The following is a 25,586-nucleotide window of genomic DNA, read 5'->3' on the forward strand; positions in this document are numbered from 1 at the left end:
CAACTTCAACTGGAATATTTTAACTGAATTATAACAAATAATACCAGCTAAAAAGGAGGCTTCTGCCAGAAGTACCATGGTATTTTGTCACAGTGGTGAAAATGTAGGTACCTCTAAGTCTTAGCTTCTGCCAAAGAAGCAACAAATTCTAAATCTCTCCAAAATCAAAATACATACAGGAACTCTGCTGGCAGCAATATTAGGCTGGCATTGTAAAAGTAAACACAGAGACCCCACTGATCAAGCCCATTGTTATTTCCATGCCATAGCAGAGAAGAGCAGGTTTGTCTCCAAAGCTTCTCCTGGCACTGTTTCAGAACTGATATTTATAAGTTTGTACCATGAGTTAGGGTGCAAACTGCCTGTTTAATGAAATATATTACACATCCTGGTCAATAAAATACCCTATTGTTTGGGGTTTTTTTGATTACATGCAGTCCTATCCCTTCTTCAGTCTTGAGGAAACTGGAAAAAAAAAAACCAAAACAAAAAAGCAAGCAACCAAGCAAACACCAATTCCCCCCCTCAACCAAGAAAACCCCCAACCAAACACTGCAACCATACCTGTTCTCTTGGGCACACCGTATTCTGCAGCCTTCCTTAGGGATCACCAAGCCCAAATGCATTCTCAGCCGACAATTGGTGGGTCCTGTGTGGGGCCAGACATGAGTCCCTGGGTGCATGATAGAATATTTGATCTGCAAGAAGAGAAAAACACATTTTTCAACACGTTCCACTTCACAACCACGCTGCCAGGAGTTCTGGACTTCATTTAGTCTCATCCTTGGTGATGGGTGAAAAGTGTAATGCCATCTTTTGTTTGAGTTTCAGCAGCAATTCTCTCTCATATCCTAAAGGCATTTAATACTCTAAAACATATGTCTTGTGGTGCGTGTGTGAAACCAGGGATGCATTTATGTGTGAAAGTACATAGTTTTAATTTTACTTAAAATAACCAGTATTCACATTTCAAGCTGAAAATAATTATCTTCTCTCTACAGTCAGAAAAAGTACCTTCTTTCCTATGGAAAGACTTAAAAGGATGGACAGTAGGAGACAAAAGGCTTGTGGTCATCAGACTGGCCAGCCCCTCTCAGATGACCTGTCTGTGAAGGTTGCTGTCAGCCTTGGCTGTAGCAACCATGAGAAGGTGGAGTTCAAGATCATGAGAGGATGGAGAAAGTCAAAAAGCAGAATTACTACCCACAGCTTCAGGAGAGCAGACTTGGTCTTATTCAGGGATCTGTTGGGAAAAATCCCATAAGAGAAGAGGGGTCTAGGACAGCTGGTTGATTTTTAAGTAGCACCTTGTCAAACTCAAAAACCCCTATGTGCAGGAAGCATGGTGACCCAGACAAAATTGAAACACAAAAAGGAAGCATACAGGAAGTGGAAGCAGGGTGAGGTCACCTGGAAAGACTGTGGAGACACTCTCTGCACATGCAGGGATGAGGTTAGGAAAGTCAAGCTCTCCTGGTGCTGAATCTGGAGATGGAATTGAAGGGTAACAAGAGAGATTCCTACAAATACCTTATCAACAAAAGGAATCCTAAGAAAAACATGACCAGCCACTAAATGTGACAGAATAGCTGATGACAAAGGACATGAAGAAGGCTGAGGCACTACATGTCTTCTTTGCCTCAATCTCCACTGGTATGACTGAATTTCAGGAGTGCCCGACACCTGAAACCAGTGAAATAGACTGGAGCACAGACGATTTATCTTCTGTGGAGAAGGAACAGGTTAGGGAACATTTAAACAAACTCAACAACCTGTTTCATGGGTCCTGATGGGATCCACCCATGGGGCCAGAGGGACATGGATGACATGAATCCATACACAATCCACACAATCTTTGAAAGGTCACTGCTACCAGCAGGGGTCCCTGAGAACTGGTAGAAAAGAAACATTGTTCCTATCTTCAAGAAGGGCAAGTAGGATGATCTGAGGAGCTACTGCCTAGTCAGCCTCACCTCAATCCTTGGAAAGGTCATGGAGAAAGTAATCCTGGAAACAATTTTCAAACACATGGAGGAAAAGAATGTACCTGGGTGTAGTCAGTATGGGTTTATGAAGGGGATTCTGTACTTCACCAGCTTTCTTTGGTGAGGCTTCTAGCTTGGTGGATATTGTTTATCTCAACATTAAGTCTTTGAACAGTCTGCCATGAACATCCTAATCAACAAGGTGAGAAAGTGGGACCTAGATAAGCTCCCAGTGAAGAGGACTGAAATCTGACTCTTAAGCCAGGCTCAACAAGCTGTGACCAGAGGCACAAAGTCCAGCTGAAGGCCACTCATCAGAGGTGCATCCTAGGGCTCAGTACTGGGTTTTGTTTAGGAGTTTCACAGTGACTCAGAAGATGGGATGGAGTGCATCCCCCTCAGCAAATTTGCAGATGATAGAAAACTGAATAGGAGTGGGTGATGCACTACCTTTTTTTTTTTTTTCTGCCTTTCATAAAGACCTTGGCAAGATGGAGAAAGGAGGAAACAGAAATTTTGATATATTTGACAAAAAGAAGTGTAAAATTCTGCGCTAGGGAGGCATGCACCAATACAGGCTGATGGACAACTGTCTGGAAAGCAGCTTTCTAGAAAGAGACTGTCCTCACAGGGGGACCCTCAAAGGGTCCTCATAGTGCCCAAATTAAACAGGAGCCAGCACTGCAGCAAAACCACCAACAGGGCTGCATTGTGGAGAGCTCTGGCAGCAGGTTGAGGGGGATTATCCTTCTCCTCAGAGTTGGTGAGACACCTTAAATGCTGGACCCAGTTCTGTGCTACCTGCTGTGAGAGAGACATGGACACACTGGAGTAGGTGAAGAGTATAAAGATGATTAAGGGATGGGAGAATCTTACAAGGGGAAGCTGAAGTAGTTGGGACTGTTCAGCCTGGAGCACATAAGGTTCAAGGAAGGATCTTATCAATGCATATAAATACCTGATGAGAAGCTTGAAGAAGGCAGAGGGCGGGCTCTTCTCAATGTCATCCAGTGAAAGGCAGAGAGGCAATGGACACAGATTGAAACACAGGAAATGCCATTTAAGCATAAGGAAACACTTTTTTTACCATACACAGGAACGGGCTGGCCAGAGAGGCTGTAGAGTCTCTATCCTTAGAGGCATTCAGAACCTGGCTGGACACAGTCCTGAGCACGGGACTCCTGCTCTAATTCATCATACTTTGAGCAAGGGGTTGGACTAAGTAATCTCCAGATGTCCCTTCTCACCTCAACCTTTCTGATTCATTCTGTATCAACTCAATGAACAGGAAGTGTGAACAATGCACGACAGCGATGAGAAGCACCTTTTCAACTGAGAAATCTGCACATTTGGTTGGGACAGAGTAGCTTTGATAAATCTTACAGATTAAGGTGTTGCATGCTCTCCAACTGTTAATAAAACCAGCAGGAGACAGTGTGTGCCTCTTGCCTCAGCCATTCTTGCCATCTGAGGTTTCAGCTTACTGGCAAGTTTCTTATGACAGCAAGTGATAAGCTCCAGTGACCCTGGTGAACACAGACCCTCCCACCCAACTCTGCCACTCTGTGATGTGTCAGACCCTAATGCAATGCAAACAACTGGCTATGCAGGATACTTACTAATATCTGAGACAAACAAATCCTGTAATGCTAATATACCAGCACTGAAGATTGATTACTGTCATGCACCTTATCTGCCCATGCAGATCAGTCTGGATATGTCTGTGAATTATATCTGTGTGCTGTGCTCAAGTGCTATAGATAAATTGTTCTAAACTACCAATGAGTTGTACTATGGCTGCAATGTAAGAAATGTCCAGAATTAAAATTAGCTGTGATACTTAAAGTTTACTGCTATTTTTAAGAAGAATCTTATAATTTTAAATAATATGATCACTTCCTACTGTTCTACACAGTCTCTCAGCAGCACTGAGTGGGTAGTTGATTATTTTACATTTCTTTTATCTTTGTCACTACATGTGGTGCCCAAAGCATCCAAATGGTTTGTCTACCACAGAATTCCTTATTTCCTGATTGTGTTTGTTCCCATTGCTTACCAGTCCATCAGTATGTGAATAGGGTTCAGCTGATATTTTAAATCTATTTTAGCAGTAACATTTCAGTCATGGCGATCATAAAACTAAAACTGCCCTAGGCATCTCATAATACTTGATGTAAAACTTAAGACTTCTAGAGCACCACTTTTCAGATTATTGTACATTAATATGTTTAAAACACGTGACTACAGCTACAGCTGTAAATACACAAACATTTCTGCAAACTATATCCTGGTGATAACACCAAGAAATGATGAAAAAAATAGTAGCTCTCAAAGAGCATTAGCTCTGAGAGACAGATCTGCTTTGGCTATGGATGCCACAGAGAGCAGTTTTCTTGTTTGCCACACTGAATGTGATGACTTCTCATCAGTTATATTCACTATAACCAGCCTTTGCAACCAATCAATGAAACAACAGCCTTGTTCATTCCCACAGCAGTAGCCATCCAGTGTAGTTCTGCACATCAAAAGCAAGGGACTGGCCAAAAGATGAACACATAGTCTCAAGGCTCTGAATTAGGACTACATTAGCACTTTCAACTTCTGCATCCTTAATTTCGCCATGTGAAGCTTATTCTCACATAGTCATTATTTGGAAAAAAATGAAAACTTATGTTCTACAGAACCACTTGATAGCTGTGTTGGCCCATTCATTCAGCTGCATGTGTTTTAATCCATACAGGTCTACTTCATGATTAAATGAATTTAACTGATATCTGGATAGTCATTGTAGGCACTTGAAACAAATTTTGTTGGCACCCACAGCTCATGGATGCAAAATTTCTTTCCTTTACTTCCAGGAAAGAAGCATGTGGCAGCACTGTTTGGCTTCCACAAGGTGATTCTCCCTCTGTATAATGCTGCCAGGCTGGGGTAGACACGTGAAGCTTATCACAGTGAGAATCTGGCTCACTGAATTAATCATGTAAAGTTAGGTTCAGATCAGAAAAAAAACCAAAACCTCAGGTTAGAAAGGACCTAATCCAACCTCCTGCTCAAAGCAGAGTTAGGATATGAGTCAGATGAGGTCACTTCAGGCTGAGGTTTAGTAAGGCATTACTCATTGTAATTGTGACCCATGGCAAATAACTACTTACCTACCACAAGCTCCCAGGAAACACATGGTAAAATGGCTCAACTAAAGAGTCCTAGAAAGGCTTCAGCTAACATATTTCACCTGGTATTTGCTGACAGCTAAAATAAGGCATATTTTTTTTGTTTTTATATTTATTGTTATCGTGTGCTTGAGGCATCATTAAACATACCAAAATCCTGCATTCCTCTATATGTGTCCCTCTATTCCTCAAAATCACCTGCTCCCAGCATTAAGGATTTGCAAAAATGAAGAAGTTTGCCAGGTACCTGCCCTCTTCTGCAGCCGGTAGCTTCTGGGAATCTTTCCAACAAAGCACATGTTTTCGGAACACTTTTACAAGCATTCTCATTTTTTCTTCCTAGTGAAAATAATGGATAGAGCATTGGTAAGAGCAATGAATGAACATTCCCATTTTCTGCTTTGCAGAAAAGTAACAAAGCTGCCAAAGAGCTGACACAGAGACGGGTAAATATTACTCCTCCCGTTTTACAGATTGTGCCACTGAAGTATCTCCATGTTGTAACACCATAGCAGCCTGCACACTTTGCTTTTAAACTACTTGTGAACACCAGGCTTTCTACCATTTAGAAAGTATTATTTTAGAAGTATAATCCCTAATATGGCTGCATAGAAAGAAAAGATGAAAAATGCCACCAATATTATACCATTTCAACACCAGCTTACATTTTGATATAAATTGCTTTTAATATTTTAGTTATCTTTCATATGTGGAGTTTTATAAGAATTTAAGGTCATTCCAGGAGCTGGGCCTCCCAGTGCCCAGCTCAGGGGCAGGGCAGCAGGCTTATTCAAGTCATATCCTTTTGCTCATATCATTTCTGAATGACAGACCTCCCCTAGCTGATGTACTGAGGATGTACCTTCTCCCATGTCCTCATCTTCCCTCAGGCTTTGTACTATGCATTACCAGGTAAAGTGTTGGCAGCCTTGCCAGAAGAGGAGTACACTCATTGAACAGTTACCGTACTCAAGGGACTCTTAGAAGTATTTCAGGACAATATGGTTTAGAATAAAGAACCCTCTGTTCATTGTCACAGGGGTCCCAAACACTGTTTTATCAGTTCCCTTGCTCTGTACATTGTGATTACAAAAACAGTTCTAGAAAAAACAGTGTTGCTACTCCTTATTACACTACATTACTCTGAGATCGTGAAATTGGGGTAAGAAAAGAAATACAGAATGTTTTACCTTGTTGCCATAAGGTAAACTGGCTCCAGTCTCCTTTTTCCCGTAGGTTCTCATCTTCAGGCAGGAAGAGGCTTCTCTTTTTATCCATCACAGCAAGACCCTCATCCCGAATGAGCTTCCAGTTTTTCTCTAAGGACTGTTGTGAGAGCCATGTTACTGCACTGAGAAGTTACTGTATTTGGTTTTAGTACAGTTTTTACTTTTCCTCACCATTATGAACTTTATTTTTTTATTTAAAAGCACTAAAAGAAGCGTTCATCATTATTATCAAGTTGCTTTATACTCTATTCCCTTCTGACATGTTAAGGCAGGAAAAACAACTTTCGCTGCATTCTTCAGCTTCAGTCGCATTGGGATTGTGAGATTTCAACAATAGCCAGCCTCTTTACAGACGAGGCCTCACTTTGACCTGCTATTTCATGAGCCTAAGGGCTCTTTAAGTGATCATTTTGTATTGCAAGCTAAATGTATTGACCTTCCTAAATGCTGCACATGTGACATGGAATCATTCCTGCAACTGGAAAACCACTCACATAACCTGATCTCCAGGTATTGCAGAATATTACAGACCAAAGAGGACAAATTTAAACATAGCCCTTGAGTGGAAATTTATGATTTAAACCTTCAAAAAGGCTTGCAGAGATTCACTTGCACATGTTGATGCTATTGAAAAAATCATGTACAACTTGAAATTCCAGGTGATCATTTATGGGCACAACCAGAATGTGTGAGCTGCCTTACACTTCATACATACAAACCCACAAAATAGAGGAATTAAAATTTCTGTTCTCTGCTGCCTCAGGACATTATATTTTGAGAAATCAGCTTAAAAAACCTTTTATTCTACCAATAATAAGTCATTTTAATGTTATAGCAAAATAAATGGAAAACTCACAGTATAAAAATGGATCTGGATAAAACTAACTTCAACTTCCCAGCAGCTTACTTTTCTCACTAAACCTTATTTTGGGTGAATAGTTTTCATTTTTTCTTTGTGCTCTTGAACAAAGCATTTCTGTAAGACATTTTCAATCCATTTCACACTGAAATAAGCTACGGTATGTTCCCACACTGCCTCGTTATATGATGAGTAAAACTCAAAAGTCTCTGCAACACAGAGCAGACTAGGTGATATAACTGCCCCCTTTTAGTCTTAAAACTTCATATGATTATTAGCCTTCCCCATTTAAATGAAACAGCTGCATTTTCCACTTGAGGTTTTTTACTTAAAAGACAAGTTGATCTGACAAAATAGGTTTATATTGCTAGATCATAAACGGCTCAATAAAGCAAACGATGGCTACAACATGTTGTCTATAATACTTTCTCCCATTAGAACAATTTTAGCTAGGCTAAAACATATGAAAATGTGGATTTCACTTCTGTTATTACAGTAATCTCTATTAAACAAATTGGGTTTTTCTCTCACCTATCAAAAAATGGGGAAGAACACTTATTTTTCCTGGTGCATTCACATTATTCTCCCTTCATTGATGGTTTCTGTAACATTCATTTAACAGTTAGCATTAAGTAAAAATGTAGAGAGTTGTTTTGGGGTTGGTGGGTTTTTTTAGAGTATCTTTGGAAAACTGACTTTTCCAAAATGTAGGGTACAAAAACAGATTGAAAATTTCCACCTAATCAGAGATGAATCCGAGAACAGTGCTGCTACTTATTCAGCACTATCTTATCTACAAAAGAAAATGCCAGCTTGAGTACCTGGTTTTGCACTGGCTGGAGAAGAGAAAGAAAAGAATAACCTACACTCACACCAGCCTCAATTTAAAGTGATATAGAGCAACAAAACTGGAAAACTTTAAAAGATATTACAAGTTTTTCTGGGCTTCCTCAAACTCATCCTACTCCCTCAGCTGAAAAAAGGTCAGAGGGATACACACAGACAAGATGACGCATGAAGAGCACTGGTGGTGCAAGGCATTGTAGGCAACAGCTGCTTTGTCACCTCTACTCTCAAGTGCCACAGGTTGAAGGTTAACCTTTAAAGGTAAGTGTTCATCCTTGTGTTTAAAAGCTCCTTCCCCAATACGTTGGATACAAATTTATTTGAATACATCTCATCAATTTTGAACTAAATCCTCAATGGTTTTAGACATAAATTGCCCAGAAATCAATAGGGTTTCTGTCCTAAAAACCTAGACCCCATCTGTACAACACATGGATAGTGCTTTATAATGAGCAACAGACAACTCCTAGGGAGAAACTAAGTGGGGAGTTCAAACACCGCTCAACCTTGGTCTCCCTGATATTACAGACTCTTAGGGATACCTTGAATAGTAAGAACACAAAACACCATTAAAGCATAGTGACTAAGTCCAGGACTTGGACTTACGGCTTCTGATCCAAGAGCTGGTATCTACAGGAAAAAAGTCAAATATACTTATGGCTCCATGATATTTAAGGATTCAAGCTCCAGGTTAGAGCAAAAAAATTCATATTATATTTGGTGCAGTATCCTGATTACAAGTGAAAAATCAGTAGGCAACCAGCACTGGGAGCATATGTACTTGTTTGCTAGCAGCTGATTCCCATAAACCTCCATATGGCTTTTTAAATACTGTTCCTAACAACAATTGAAGTTTACAGTTGTTGTACATCTGGCAGTAATGTAGATTTTATTTAAATAGGGACTTTTAAATATTGGTTTATTTTTATATGAAACTATTATATTGAAAGCATCCTTACTCTGGGCTGTCAAACCCTTTCAATGCATGGTTATAAATGACACAGGAAGAGATTAAGAGGTTGCTACCCCTCACGTGAGGCATAACTACTGACCACACATCCATTTTAATCCACTGAACTGTAAAATAAAATCATGGTGAAGAGTTTAATGTACTTCACTTTGTTACTGAAACAGAATAGGAAAGCATTCACAATCAGTTACCACATCTCCACTGGGTAATGCTGACAACCTCCAAGCAAGGGGCACTGTTTTAAACCGTTCAAAACAGATTCCTTGCACCCATTCAATCACTCACAGTGCTTAAACATCAGCACTTGTATGCATCCTTTCAACACAAGTCTCCCCTTAAAGCATCCAACCACACTTTAAATACACATTTCAATTTAAATTCTCCCTTAACTATGAATGTTTAGCTATTATTACTTAATCCATTAAGGCCCAACTGTCAGCCTATGGAAAGCTATAAATATATGTACTGTTGCCAATACCTTCATTGTCTTTCTGCACTTTTCTTGCTGCACTTGGAACTTTAATTAATAAAATCTAAGCCATCAGAGAAAACCAACAACACAAGATCTACTTTAATCAATCACCTATTCACTGGAGTAAATTATTGGCAAAGCATCCTCTGGGTCCTTTCCAAAAGTGAGAGGACACAATATGCAGAGAGGACAAAGTTACTTAAGTCATTGCCTATGTATTAATTTCAGACCAGTGAAAAGTCTCTAGGATCCAACACCATTCTATTTCTTTTATTATTTTTCAAATGATCACCAGAATAGAATAATGCTATGACTGAGGTTCTACAGAAGGTACTGGAGAAAGATGCAATGACTCAGTAGGACTGGCTGAGGAAAGCTAATTGTCCCAAGGGAAAAGGACTGGTTTTCAAAGATGAAAGTATGGATTCCTTTCAGCTGAGATCAAAAGAGAAAGACAGTTTCTTGAATTCCCAGATCCAAAGGCCTAAAATACTGTAAATCAGAAACATTAGCAGAACATCTCTACATAAATCACTCACCACACTCTTCCAAATATAAAAGTTTATATTTTCTTCTCCCTGAGAAATCAGGTGCCTCTTCCTATTCTTTCAAGCAAAAACATTAAGCCTCAATGAGCTGCAGAGAGATTCAAAAATCCACTTCCCTTCAGCACAGTTCCACTAATTAAGATGTACCATGTCCTGATTAGTGTTACTGAGATACTCTCAGTCTTCCCTTCCCTGCAAAATAAACCCAGCCTAAAACCCTCTTCCTTAAGACAACCAAGCAGGTAATATTACCAAGCAGGTAATATTAAAATAGATAAAGTATGAGATTGTTTTTTCTTAACCTTACCCATCAGGAAGTTAAGCAGCAGGCCCCATTTTTTAAGTAAAGTGGTAGGAAAGTTAACACCAGGAAAGGAGACATGCCATGCTTAGACAGTTATTTAACAAGGTAAAAATGAATCATCCTGTGGAAACACCCCTTTTTTCTTGTAAACAAGGCCACTAGCATGGACAGTATGTCCCAAGTCTGTATGACTATAGCTAATTGAGCTGAATGCCCCCCAAAAGGCGGCTGGTCATGTTTTTCTTAGGATTCCTTTTGTTGATAAGGTATTTGTAGGAATCTCTCTTGTTACCCTTCAATTCCAACTCCAGATTCAGCACCAGGAGAGCTTTGACTTTCCTAACCTCATCCCTGCATGTGCAAAAGGAAGTTATCAAACTGAGAATACTGAAAAAAGGCAATTTTCTCTTTTGGCTTTCAGTGGAAAAAGCAAGGCACTGTCAAAATTCACATCTCCATCTCTAGGCCCAAGAAACTAGATGACCCTTTGTAAGAAAATCAAGCCAGGTCTGTGCTATAAGATGCCACTGACCACAGCTGTGCTGGTTAATGGAATGAACCAAAGAGAGTTCAGCTTTACTACTGCCTCAGCCACAAATAAATGCTCAGTTTGCATTATTAAGCTACCAAGTTATTGAAAATAGTTCATTCCCATTTAACAAGCAGTGAAACTCAAGAGAGAGGGTCAGGGCCTCCAGTGCTGTGTACAGCATATTATCCATATTGAATTCTACCACTGTGATCTGGAAGCATTTCCCACATAGATGTAAGAGGAATGTGATGAAATGAAGCAGTAGGAAATAAATGTTGATTGGTTTTTGCTCTGTGAGAAGGGGAAATAATTTTTTTTTTTTAACTAAACCATGTACAGAAGTTGGAATACTTCAGAAATTAGTAAAACTAATGCCATCAATAATTTTTTGCCACTTCCTGAAGAATACTATTTCTAGTCTTGCTTGCAGCATTGTATGTTACTAGAATCAAACCTGCTTTCTTTCAAAACTTCAAGTACTTTCTTGAGTTACAAAAAACCAACAAGACAATTGTCCTGATGCATATAACTACATTCTGGCTTTATACTTTAAACTGTGAGTGTTATCTTGAAGAATGTAAACCTTACCACTCCCAAATTATTACACCTGTGCAAGTAAATTACCAGTCACAATTTAATCTAGATTCACTGACACATTGCTAATAAAACAGCTAAAACATATACCACCAAGTGATTGGAATGAAGAGGTGTTACTGAATTCCAGAGGGGCATTGTACTGTGGAGTTCAGGGGAGAATTTCTATCCTTGCTGGTTTTCTGAGTGGCTCTTCTAGGAGCCACTCAAGATGCTGATCCAAACCAAGGCCTCCATATATGGCCAGAGTCATCTGAAAAAAAACCCTTCAAAGTGGAGCTTTGGCTGGTTTATAACATCAGCTGAATTATTTCACTCTTCAAAGCTGACTCATGCTGAGGGTGAATGGATCATTACCTTCTGTGACATAGGAATTTAAAGGTTTATGTGCAAGAAACTGTAAAACAACACTGAATGTAGCTCTAAAACACCAATCAAATAATATGTATGTTTCCCTTTTGTTTGACATAAACATGTTAAGAAGTTCCCCGTTTCTCTATATCTGTTATGGCAAGAAGCATCCATTCCCACACATACCTCAAGAATTAATTCAATATTCGTATATTTTATGTGCTAGTCCATAAAGCTCCCTGCTTTTTGGTGTGGCTGAGATTTCATTGGCGAATCACAATTTAATCTGAATTTCTAGCCTTATTTACGTTGCCATCAAAACCACAACAAAGAGCAATCTTCCTTTTTATACTACTTTTATTTTTTTTAAATAAAATCATCCTTTCATAGTGGTTCTTTTACAACATGCTATGTAACTAAGTATAAAGAAACAATCACTCTGAAGGAATTTGTCCCTTACAAATATGCATTTTTGGGTTTAAACTATTTACCCATAATGGGTTTCTCTAAAGCACACACCAATAATTGAAATATACAGGGGAAAAAAAGCTCTCCCTAATTTTTCATGTGTTTAGGAATTATTATTAGAATTATAATAAATTAATAAAAATAATGCAATTTTGGAAATAAAAGCTGTTGTTATGAACAATAACCACACTAATTGCCTTGCATGAAATAAATAAAAAACCTTTTAAAGAATTTAATTCTGTGTTATTATTTTTTGTTAAATGCATCACTGGAAATCTATACATTTTTCTATTATGCAATTAAAAGCTTCCAAAGTCACTAAATATTACACAAGGGCTCAAAAGCACAGCCTTTCCTGACTAATTAAAAATTCACAATGGGTGTTCCGGACATTACCCAAGTGTGCTATCATTTTCCACTTGAAATGTTATATTTTTCTATCATGTAAATTTAGTATTTATTAATCATTTCAGCCATCCTGTCCCCATTTTCAAATTTGAAAATGTCTGAGGTTATTTTATAGTATCTTACTCAAGTCTTGTGCTCAGTCTGACAGTGGTGTCTGGAATTCAGAGTCAGTAGTTCTGACCTTATTGATTAGTACTTTCTCTGCCTAATAACTTAGATTATGGTTGAAATTGTAATAAAAATGGAAGTATAACAAAGCCTTACCTTCACCAGTTCTGTATATCCGGTTTCCCTTGCTGTCCACCAAGGCTGAGCTTTCAGTCCCTTGACATTGTAGAGGGAGCGCTGCCAAACTGATGCAAAGTGACCTCTTTGGTATCCAAGTTCATACCACTTGTATGCCTAAAATATGGTAGTTGTTAACAACCAAATTCATATCAGCCAAGCTCCTACAGGAAAAAAGTAACACTTTCTGGCAAGGTAGCAGACTCTCTCTTTGGATGTTATTCTTTCAATAAAATGTACCAAAGAATACCTTAAGGAAAAAAAACCCTGCAAACAAACAAATAAACCCCAAATAACAAAATAGATCAGTTGGCCAAGTGAGTCCAATCCAACAGTAACAAAGCAGAATAATCTCACAACCATTCACATCAAATATGGGCCAGTAATTCATGCCCTGTCCTTGGACTTAGAAGATCCAATTATTTTTCATCTTGGTCAACCTCATTTTCTCTGTTTCAACCTTCTACCTACAAATTAAAGATGACTGTCTTCTGCTGCCAATGGAGATGCTGTGATGATGAAAACCCTGATGACTGTGGATCTAAACTGTTAGTTATCTAATACCTATGTGCACTTGAGTTTCTTCAAATATTTGTTGCCACACCAGAACTGATCACATGATAGAAACCTATTGAAGGTAATATTCGACCTTTGCTTGTCTTTACTCTCACTTTATACAACTTGTTTTACCCCTGCATTGCAGCAAAACAAGGTCCTGCAAGGAAAGAAAATGAGATGCTTGGAAAGAAAAGATCCAGCATTTGTAGTACTGTGACAAACCACATGCAGAGAAGCTTATACAGGGCTGCCTCCTTCCTGTCCATTGCTGCTACAGCTGCAATATTTCAGACAACAGAATAATAAAAAAAAATCCCCAAACAAACAAACAAATCCCCCAAGCCACCACAAACTAAAAAAAAAAAAAAAAGAAAAAGAAAAAACAACAGGACAGCCAATAGGGAAAGAGGAGCATAAGAATTCCAGAGCAGAGGGACTGAAGCAGGCAGCAATCTCCACCTTGAACAGAAACTGGCCAAAGTCCTCATTGAGAGACTGAAAATTTTCTTCAAGTTTTTAAAAAATGTGGTGCTCTGATGTTTATAACTCTCCCAAAGTATGGAGGAAATTCTGCAATACAATGTTGCCTTACAGTATTTATTTGAAGTACACAAAAGTAGTGTGGATGAGCAGAATAACATCAGATCATATATAAACTGTCATCTTTTTCTCCCTAGAGAAGCTCAGTAAAATTGTGCATGGGTCAAAAAAATACTGTGTATTACCTCTGGGTAATACACAGTATATCTTTAGATTTTGTTGTAATCTTGGTTAATCCTCTGAAATGGAAGCATTGTGATTTATAACATTTGTTCCCCAAAGTTGTAATATCAGTGAGATACCAATAGATTGTTCATGCTGACTGCCTGCATTCATTTGCAATGTCTGCAGTTAGCCCAAATGATAAGGGGAATGAATTACTTGTTTCAGCCACTGAGTGGTGAGTATGACTGTTGCTGCTTTTTAAGATACATCAGCTATAATCACGATGTATAATACAGTTAATCTTTATTTATTAGAAGAATTGTGCTAAGGAAGTTGCCTTTACCAGGACGGAGTAGGGTTAGGCTGCCTCACTCATCTTTTCCATTCCCAAGGCTCTGTAAGAAACATTTCTTTTCTCATGTAGGTCTTGGCAGTGGAACATGGTATTATTCAGGAGGGCTACAACAGTGTAGCTCTCTTTTCCAGGACAAAAATTGTTTCAGATGCACTCAGTTTATATAGCATGTGTGAAGATTTCTTTGTTCTGTAATAACTCCCACGGTTTTAATTTATCTTTTCTTAAGCCAATTTGGCATTTTATCAAATTATAGTTGGAAAGGGCATACTCAATACTGTTTCCCTAACACTTCCCAAGGCCACATTCATAACTCCTAATTTAGCTCTAATAGATGAATATCTCCCTTCAACAAACCTTCAGTGATAGCAATTTCACATGTAACTTAAATATTGATCTGTTTCCTTGATTAAATCTTGAAATTCAGCAAGTCTAGCAAGGTCAGTGAGAAAAACTTAGCTGAACAATGGACTTTCCACTGATAAATTTAGAAGTCTCCTCTATCCCAAGAAGTTCATTTGTGATTAATTAAACTTTTACTACAGCAGATTTGGCCATTAACTCCATAAACACTAACACATAATTATCCTGGGGTTAGAGATGATGCACATTAATTACATCTGTGCGGTATCTTTAGTCAAATACTGCAAAGGGATGTTCTAGGCTCAGCAACTCAACCCAGAATGTCCCATGGAAATGTACAGGGACTTGAGAGAAGGAGACAGAGTTAGATAGAGAGAGTGTGAAAGCAGACTCTGCGTATGTCTGTGATGTATACATGTGTTTCTAAGTAAAATGAGGACAACTAATTCTCACTTAAAAATGAGCAATTAAAAAAAAAATCTTATTGGAATAGTATTGCAGGGAAGGCAATCTAACGTTAAATTTAAATATTACATCTCCATGTTCTAGATCTACTGTATGTATAAAAGATTGTAATAAAAGCTCCATGAATTATTAAAAAAAAGTTAACCTCATGAACTAGCCTTGAGAAAAATCATCTACAGAGGCTTCAGCACAGCCCACTTGTCTACAGTTCATCCTGGAGAACCACCTACTGACTGGGCCACAGTACTAAAGAGCTCGACATTTTTTTACAGTTTTTTAGGTATTAATATTGCAGCCATTACTAGGTAAGTAATTAAAAAGCAGTGATTTTCATGGCTATTTCTACTCTGTTTTTTAATGCTTATTTTTTTCATATTTCTCACCTAGGAATTAGAATGGATTGGGGTTTTTTTTTGGTGTTGTTTTTAAATTCATGCCCGTATTAAAGTTCATTACTAGTCAGTGTCTTCAAAAAAGGCCCTTTGCTCCCCTACCATGAGAGTAGTGTTAATTCACATATTAAAACTTAGCTTTTAAGTATAATTTGATTTCAAATAAACAAACTAGAAACTCTTATGGCTTCCAGTGTCATATGTTTGTTTTTGTTGGACACTCAAAATACATAATACAAATTTCTGTTTTCCTAACTGATTTTGCTAATTCAGTTATTGAAAAAATTTTGTAACTCAGCCTCCACATTCAGTCTTCTCATGATCCTCTTTTATCACATACTCATTAATGCTTTTTCCTTGGAAAGAAAGAAAGATTTACAAAATACTGTTATACGAGAACTTCTATACAGTAACATACACGTAACTGATTCTTTTAACTCTCATTAAAATCTGTATTGTAAGTGATATAAGCAGAAAACAGATTCTAGAAACATTTAAAATTCTTGTAAATTTTAAATCCCTTGTTTCAAGCTGCCCTATGCCAGCTTCGACAGTTTAAGTTAAATGTAAAGCAAGGGGTACTGAGAGATTGTATTGTAATGCTAACGACAGATTTTTTGCTGTTGATCATTTTGACATCTACACACATATTCTAGATTTTTGTTGCAATAGGACTATTCATGTTTTCAATACTAAACCCATTATTAAAGGTTTTTCTGGATTCCACAGTCCCTCAGAGATTTCGATTTTAAAGCAAGAACATATTAAATATGTACCTCTTTGTCTCCCATTCTCTGTAAGGCATCACCCAGATGAAAATAAAAACGTCCATCATCTGTGCCAGGGTCACCAGACTCTAGTCCTTCCTAAAAATTAAGTACATAAATAAATAAAAATGAAAAGTACATGAACTCCAATATGACTTCTAAAAGAATTCATTTGATGGTTGTGGGCTGTCAAATAGGCTGTCAATTCTATGCAAGAGACAGGCAATGAAATTAGGTAGAAAATGTAACCACCATGGTAACCTGGAACTTAAGCTGAATGAATACAGTATGTCAGCAAAAAGTCACTGAGAAATGTTACCAGCTTTCCAAATTCCACAGCCTCTCCCCTCAGTCCCTCCAAAACAGAGGCATATTCAGAGATGGATACTTGCCCCTGGCCCTATAAACATATACACAAGCATTTTATAAAGCTGGATCAAGGTTTTATTTTGTAGTATTTCTTCCCATTCAGAAGTATACCTAAGCCTTCTCTGGATCTTTCAAGAACCTTATGTTTGCAGCATACGAGCAACCCCCCAAAAATTCGAGGTTCACAGCTCTGCACTTCAGGTTAACCATTAATAAAACAAATACTCAATGTTTAAGAATTGACAAGTTTCAATGTACAAATCTGTTCCAGTTCATAAGCAGTGATACACCAGTATAACTCCAACAAATAGCTTAAGCAGTGATTTGTAATTAGTACACATTTTATACATTCCAATTCCACTTTTTGCTGGTAAAAAATTTACTGTGGGTAAGAAAGTACCTGTAGATAAGGTATGCTCTCTGCTATCTTGTTTTCTGCCTTCAGGATGAAGCCATAATGTACTTTGGCAAAGCCATCATTTGGAGCCAGTCTTAGAACCTGTTTGAGAGCAAATGAATTAAATACACCTGTATGAATCTATGCAAATTAACAAACCTGTGTACATACTACTAGTTAGTAACACAATGATATTTTCTTCCTTTACTGACTCTCAGGGAAACCCTTGGCTTGTCTTTACTTTCTTTTCCTCATTCACTTTTGTCCTTTCTCCAGACAAGCCAAACTTTGAAGCCTCAGAAATAAAATTATTTCAACAGGAGCTGCTTTGTTTTTCAGTTGTTCATCCTTTTCTATACTTCTCTCTTGAGGTACAGCACGCTACATTACAGAATTAAACCCACCATTAACACTCGAGTTACTTATTCCAGGTTTGACTAATCTGAAGGAAAGCAGCTATTCTCGAAAAAGTCTGCAGCAGAAACATACCTGAAACAGTTTTAAATTAGGTAGGTTTCCACTGGTGGCAAACTAGTTTTTGCAAGAGAAAATATGTGAAGCATAGTGACTACAGTTTAGAAAGAAGCTGTAAAGTAACGCCAGCATCTTGTGACGGGGATGTGCAAACCCTGGAACACCAAGGGCACTCTCAGCACAGTGGTAAACTGGAGCACTCTCTGGAACAATGTGCACTTTTCTGGCCATGAGAAAGAAGGTAGTAAGAAATCTACTGCAGTAGTGACTCAACGTGCTTTCACACTAGAAGGTGATGGATAAATTATTCTTGTATAGTTGTGTACTGCAATCTGACCAAGATCAAGCAGTAAATTCAGCAAAAAGATTTTGTACCCTCAACAAGATTCAGATACTATCTGAGTTAGAAACTGGCTTAATTTTGCAGATTAGGAAAGCTCATGGGTAAGTGTACAGAGACGGATATTTCAGGAGGACTGTGCAAGAGAAAGATTTGTGAGTACAAGGACGGCTGTAGGAAAGGAGCAGTGTATGGGCAGTGTTTCAGGGGAAGGAGGTGTGAAGCTGGCCAACCTGAATTCTGAAACATGCACCCTCAACACCAGCCAGATAATTTAAGTGCATTTGGTCTGCCTCAGCCAAGGGGAAATCAGAGAGAATGTCTTGATCTACTTTTCAGCTCTGCACTTCTATTATGTAGATATTCAATATAATTTGCAGCTCTATGCAATATCAATTACATGGTCAAGTTAATCTGTTTTTACACCTCTCCTCTTCTTAAAATAAGGGTGGACAGCCTTATCAGGTTAGACCCTTAGTCTGTGAGGATCATCACAGGAACGTGGCAGCCAGTGGAATTACAGAGGCTGATACCCACTCAATGTCTAGACAGCTGCTGAATACAAAACAACAGACAGATGAGCATTTTCCCTTGCCTAAATCCATTTCTGAAGCTACTAAACTTATGCCATGGATAAAATGCCCGCATACATTATTTTACCTCTGCCTTTTCCAGTCACTGTCTGACATAATTTTTCAATCAAAAAATTACAAGAAACATCATAAGAAGTTCTCTGGACCAATTTCTCTCTTTTCTCAAATCTTATGCACACCAACTACATCCAAGCAAAACCAAAAATCACAACAATGAAAGCATAAAATATTATGAGTTAAAACCAGCAGCATTTCACTTCTTTTCACAGAAAAGAGTTATTATGAAGGAACAAACAATTTGAGAATTTATCCGAAGTCCATAGTATGAGATATTATTAGGAAAAAGTACCACAGTAAGGATGAGCAGTGATCCCTAGTGTAAGAATACACTACCACCTTCTGCATCTTATGCCTTTTGACTACAGCATTCTGTGTATAATTGTTTTGATCCAAGAATCTGTACCTGCAGGGTGAAATGAAATGACTGACAGAAATATTTATTAGCCACATAATTTTGTTACAGTTTCCTTAACTATAGGATAAAGCTATCTGATTAATTAAGACAGAATAGAATTTTCTGTATTACGGTTCATTTAAACTATGCCGAGTTGCATTAAGGAATGATCTACATTCAGAGCCCCTAAAGAGAAGCGAAGAGATACAATCAGCAGAAATTACACTGGAAGTATTTAATGTAAATTGTATTACTCTGTTGCTGTTGCTGCATGCAATATTAATTATGTTTAGAAATAAGTTTTACTAAACTGCTCATAGCCCATTAAATATTAATCATGAATATAGAAATTAACCTCTGGGGCTATCAGTGGCTAATTAGCCAGGGCAGAGTACTGTGCTAATGTGGATATTCTGGTTTTGGTACCTGAGATAGCTCAATCAGAGCTGGCTTACACGTGCTGTATAATGCTGCACTGAACCATGCACACATGGCTCAGCATGGAGGCAGAAGAAGTGCCATCAGCTGAGTAACCAGTCTTACAAAGCTCTCTTTCGCTGTATTTTTTTATAATCTGTAGATGTTTGAACCAAAAAGAGTTCTGAATTCTACCAGGACTACTTTTAAAGTTATGTTTTCTTCGAAAATACAAATAGCTCTGAATTCTACTAGGATTACCCTTAACATTATGTCCATTTCCCTAAGTGCAATATTCAAAAGAAAATTATTTAATATTAGAGGCAAAACTGAAATCCTCTCCAGTTGGGCACCATTTTCCATCTGTGGTTCAGCAAAAATTCTGGCAAACACAATCTAGAAAAGTGTATTTTAGGCAAGTTATACTGTACCACACTACAGTTGGAAGCAAAAAACTCTCTTGGTCTGAAGCTCAGTGTTTATACACATAAAAGAAGAAATATACATTAAAGACTTTTAAAATAAGCTGCTAAGATGTAACAAATTTGGAAAGAAAAACAGGAATTGACTAGAAAATACATAAACTGGTTATTAAATGTAAAGCAAAAGCAGAAAGTTTTATCCACTAGGATTCCCTGGGCTTCTATTCAATTCCTTGGAGATGATGCAAGCTAGGGTTAGTCTGGTCTGAACTGGTATGTACTGTGATCCCAGGTAGGGAACAGTGCCTGTGAAGGGTTCATCTGGTTGCATGCGCTCAGTCCATGCTTAACACAGATCAGTAACACTGAACTGAGATTGAAATGTTACAGCAGCAAGTGAAGGTACCTTTTGCAGATTCCCAGGAAATGGGAAATTTGGAGTTTAATTTCCGCCACAGAGAAGAGTGTTTAACTGCTTGGGAATTTACCTGAGCAGCAGAAACAAGTACCACATACACAGGAAGTTAGACAACCATGAATAAGACTAGAGGGGTATCAACAAAAAGCTGAGACTCTTGAGGTCCTGAACTCTAAGATGCCTGTGCTTTCTGCATTAAAGAACACTTGAATAAAATGCATGAACATCCTTACAGTGGTAAACAAACCCAGGATTCATAAATATTGGAGGTATCTACTTTGCAGCACTGAGTTCATGCTCTTGTCTGTGCTCTCTTAACATTTTTCTATCAAAAGATTACACATGTGAGGAGGACTTAGTCACACTTCAGAATTTTCCTAGTTTTTTCAAAAATCATGGGAAGAGCAAGAAATCTCCTTGAGGCCTGCAGAACCACTATTCAGTTTGCCCTTCTCTACCATGCAGAGAACCTGAGCACCTATGGTAGGAGCTCAAAACCATACGCCAAGCACTTTCTAAATATGCATTGCAACAGCTGAGCAAAGCACTCCAGAGCAGGCCATGTAACCCCCAAGTAATCTGCCCCAAATCATGCAAGAAGCCTTCAGAAGAACCAGGAACCAAAGCAGGTACAAAGAGATTCTCCCTGTTTCTTTGGCTATGTATTCTTTCTTAAAATCCTTAGTGTAAACTTATCCTGAATTGCAACAAGAAAATTACATTACTGTGTTGGAATTCAGCCTGAGCAACACCTAAAATATGGGTTTTTTTTAAAAAACCCCGCCATGATTTTAAAAAAATGAATCCAAGTCCTTTAAAAAAAATTACTTGTCCACCTTTTACAAGGACAGACATCACCATGCTCTATTCTATTTCAGTGTTAGTGAACTGCAAAACAGAGTAATTACACTGGATAGAGAAGAAGGGAAAACAATACATTAAAAGCACACCAGTTGCATATCCGTTCTTAATCAGAGCCCTACATATTTCTTCTGAAGTATAAAAAACTCAGTGTCAAAGTAATTATACAGCATATTCGTGATCTTTCTCCATGTATAAAAATCCCTCTGATTATTGAGAAATTCTCACAACTATGTTATTTGCAGCAAAACACTGAACAATTGCAAAAGAAAATCTTGCCCGAAAGGAATATGTTTTTGTTTTCTCAAATTCCTTGCAGCTTGAGTAGCAGGTTTGTTTAATAAATTCTATCTTTAAAAGCCAATGTTTCCATCCTCTGAGAATTTTTGACAGCAAGTCAAAAACTATCGGACAGAAATGTTTTATGGAGGGACCTAAAAGGTAGGCAAAGTAGCAAAGCAAACATTATTCTGGCAACATCTGAGACTACCAGAGGAGTTTGAGAAAAAAAAATGGTATTCCTAGTGTTTGGCTCCTGCTTCCAACACAGGAATATGGTTGAACATCCTCCTTCTCTTTGAGAAACTACCAAAGATGAGAATCCCTTCTGACACCCAGATGTGGGGGTGGAAAACTGAGCCTTTATTCTCAGGAGGTGGCACTAATCCTGCTGATGCCTCCCCAGCCTCCATAACCAGACAATTACCAAGACTGTCCTACACAAGCACCACAAGTGTGCCAACATCGACAAGACCATTTCTGGTCAGGTGTGACAATTTGTGCTCTACCGATGATGTCAGACTCCACATCTGTCAGACAGTTTCCAGATGTTAACAGAGTTTCTAGATCACAGGAGCAGAGTGGTCTTTCCAGCCAGTGAAGTTTCCCCAGCCAGATAACCATAGCATAAGACAGAAATATAAATCCAATTAATTGTCCACACTACAAACATCATGAAAGAATAACAGATTTTAAGCTGCCTATAAAAAGATGAAAAAGCTATGGTTAAAAATCTTTTTGAGTACTGATCTACTTGATCACATGGTTAGAGATGCTGTTCCTGTAGAGAAACTGGCTTACTTCTGCTTCCTTGTCTTGAAGATTGGGTATCTTTTTTTATGGTATGCATTACATATTACACAATACATACAACACATCTAGATGTGTTGTCAATATATTCCAAACTTGACTACCAGAAGGCAAAAGATTCAATTATTATAATGCATATGGAAATAATCTGCATTCCTCTGTCAATGAGGAAAAACTTAGCATGACAGTATCAGAAAATATGAATTAAAATTAGAAGATGACTGCACTAGAAAAACAAAATCGTATCTGTATTCACCCTTCAAAATCTCATGTGACGTGTTTAACAACTAAAAAAGTTAAAATCAATCATTCTTTCAAATGAACATAGGAATGTAAATTTTCCTTGGCTGGAATGGAAACTCACCTCTTCATATACTTTCTTAGCATTGCTGTTATCTCCTATCAAGAGGTAACCAACACCAAGGTCATTCTTGAATGAAGTCTCACTGGGAAACAGCTGAACTAATTTCTGTAGAGTAACCAGGGAACCCCTCATGCGACCTGATTTGATTGAACAAGACTTAATTACAAATGCAGATATAAGAAACAGTAGCAAGACGTTTACACAACATCTAAGGAAACACAAATCAGAGGCAAGTGCTCCATTTCCACTGATGATCAAGAAGGAGAACCCGGAAAAACTTGTACAGACAGGAGCACATTCAGCTGCCTGCCTGTCACTGGGGGTGTAGCTGTACCGGGAATATTCCAGGGCATCACTGCAATCACGCAGTGTTATGGCAACCTCTTGTGGAGAACCCTTCACAGTGCAGAAGTAACATTATTTAAGCTTTGGTTGCTCCATCATACACAGATAGCAAAGCACTGGACAAAACTAAGTAAACATATAATAATAAACTTCACCTTAATTAATTAAATTAATTTCTAGTGTTAAGTAATTGTTCTACTCTACTTCCATTAGGAAATTTATCATGCTTTACATGCTGAAAATTAAGTATGTTCCTTGACTTCCTAAATGAGGTCTTGCTAAGGAACAGCAAGATCAAAACAACTTGATATTAAAATTCCAACCCATGGGAACAGAACTCTTGATTGTGCCTCTTATTCTAATCAGTACTTCTCATACACCACAGAACTGAGGTCTAGAACTAGAATCTAAACCTAAATCTTGGGGATGTTATCCCTGTGTTCAATTCTATTCTTCTCTATGTTTACTGAAAGTTTATTCTGAGTATGTTTACTCTGCTTATGCCAGTAATGTCCTCTTGATTTTCTTCAGCTTCAGTAGAAAAAGAAAAGTTTCTTCTTTGCCTGTCAATAAAAATTTTTGACCTCTCACCATAGCTTCTCATAGCATCTGCTGCAGCTTTCTACAGGCCCTATTATCATAAATTATAGGCACTAACTCCCCAGAAAAAATTTAAATAACGTAAAAATGGTTTTAATTTAAGACACTAGGAAGACAAGTCCTACTAAAAATTCAATAGAATTGGCACTTCTAAATCCTTAGTGATCTCTTGAAATCCTTGCTCACACTTCTGTAATTTTTATACCATCCTCAAAACTTACCAAGGAACTGCTGCCTGTCTGCTTCCCGCTTCAAGCTCAGTTTTATCAGGTCTGAAGGGACATTTGGCAGACTAACCACCTCATCATAGGTGTTGATAGCTTGTTGCAGCATCTCATTGCTTCTCATTTTCTCAGCTAAGTCATCTTCAGACTAGAAAGAATCACAAAACCATTATTAGGACACATAATAACCTGTTAGACTGAAACACAACTGTTTTCTTACCAGGCAAACTATGCAACTGTTAGACTATGGGTTGTGCTTTATGGGAAAGAACACTAGAATTACCATTAAATCTTGTTACTGACAAAGTGTTTAAAGTACGAAAAAATTTGCACCTAAAACAAACATTAACACAGATTTTTGATTGATATTTGCAGAATTCATAACTTCTGCTTTCAAAAATAGATGAAGCACTCTGTTTCAACAACACAGAAGAAATGCAAAATTTTGCCTGTGGACTATTTGTATACTAAGCCTCACTCTGGAAGCAACACACAGATCAAAACACACCAACAAACATTTTCATCTATTCTGACATGAATTTATTTACATTCTTTCTTGCAAAATGAATTAGGAATTGCCTTTTGTCTTGTATATGTTAGCAGAATATGTACCCTACAACTCCTTCAAAAGTTAAACTTGTTCAACAAGTTCAGAAGCAGACCAAAGGATATATGAACTCTCTACAGTGAGATTACAGCTTCAGTGAATCTAACAGAAGCTATGACTGATCTCACCTGTGGTAAGGCATGTTCATTTGCTTCCATAGCTGAAAAAGACTATGACTCAAATGCAGAATTTTTGAAGGCTTACTTTGAATTGTTTATATAAATGCAAGCATTTTCATGTGTTTAATGCATTCCTCCCAAATACTCCTATATTTATTGGCTTATGTTCTTTCTTAAGACAAGAGCCAGGGGAGATGCATCACAAGCATGATGGTGCACGAGCTCTTGTTCTATTTAAACTCACCGTTGCATCAAACACACACGTTAAATGAAATTGCTTCAACTGTGTTAATTGCTTTAACTGTGTATGTTATTGCAAGTATCTGAAATCTTTTTGCACTTCTGTCCTTTAATTTTTCCCTTGAGTTGCTTTAAAACTTAGTATTGGAAATACCAAAAAATATGGTTATTCAGCCAAACAGTTCATCAAGCAGCTTTCAGAGACAACTTCAGAAATCAGTTTTAAGATATAACTTATTTCTTCTGATGTACATTCACTAGGAAATTTATTTCTCCTTTTTTCAAAGGAATTTCAGGGCAAAGAATATTAAAGATATATAACAAAGAAGCAAAAATTGTCAGCATAAAATCTGCATAACTTCACCAGTATAAATCATATACGGAGGTTAAAAACCCATCTGTTGCTCTTTTCAGCTGTAAAGATGTTAACGAATTCTGTAGAGTATTATTGTATCTGGTTCAAGTGTAATCCAGACATCAATTAAAGAATTGTTCATATTTCTGAAAAACACACCAATAATGAAATATTTGCAGATTATTTTGGGAAAACTCTTGGCCTTTTAAAGCCATTAAGAGATCCAGAAAAAAAATCAATCTTCAGGTCTTTTTAAAAACCAAATCTAC

The 25,586-nt window shown here is 37.7% G+C and overlaps 1 protein-coding gene across 1 annotated transcript in view; it reads right to left on the minus strand.

The window, feature by feature from the left end:
* ASPH (aspartate beta-hydroxylase) overlaps positions 1–25,586 on the minus strand; it is a 56,690-nt gene that overhangs the window by 9,174 nt on the left and 21,930 nt on the right. The window contains exons 5-12 of the mRNA XM_082288601.1: positions 23,994–24,144; positions 22,828–22,964; positions 17,399–17,497; positions 16,639–16,728; positions 13,004–13,141; positions 6,349–6,484; positions 5,406–5,497; positions 565–698 (exon numbers count right to left, since the gene is read on the minus strand). Of these exons, the coding sequence (XP_082144727.1) occupies positions 565–698; positions 5,406–5,497; positions 6,349–6,484; positions 13,004–13,141; positions 16,639–16,728; positions 17,399–17,497; positions 22,828–22,964; positions 23,994–24,120 (953 nt within the window). The 5' untranslated portion in view covers positions 24,121–24,144. The remainder of the gene's footprint in view (positions 1–564; positions 699–5,405; positions 5,498–6,348; positions 6,485–13,003; positions 13,142–16,638; positions 16,729–17,398; positions 17,498–22,827; positions 22,965–23,993; positions 24,145–25,586) is intronic.

Source organism: Coloeus monedula (genome assembly GCF_965178545.1).
Source record: "Coloeus monedula genome assembly, chromosome: 1".
In the NCBI taxonomy this organism is placed as follows: Eukaryota; Metazoa; Chordata; class Aves; order Passeriformes; family Corvidae; genus Coloeus; species Coloeus monedula.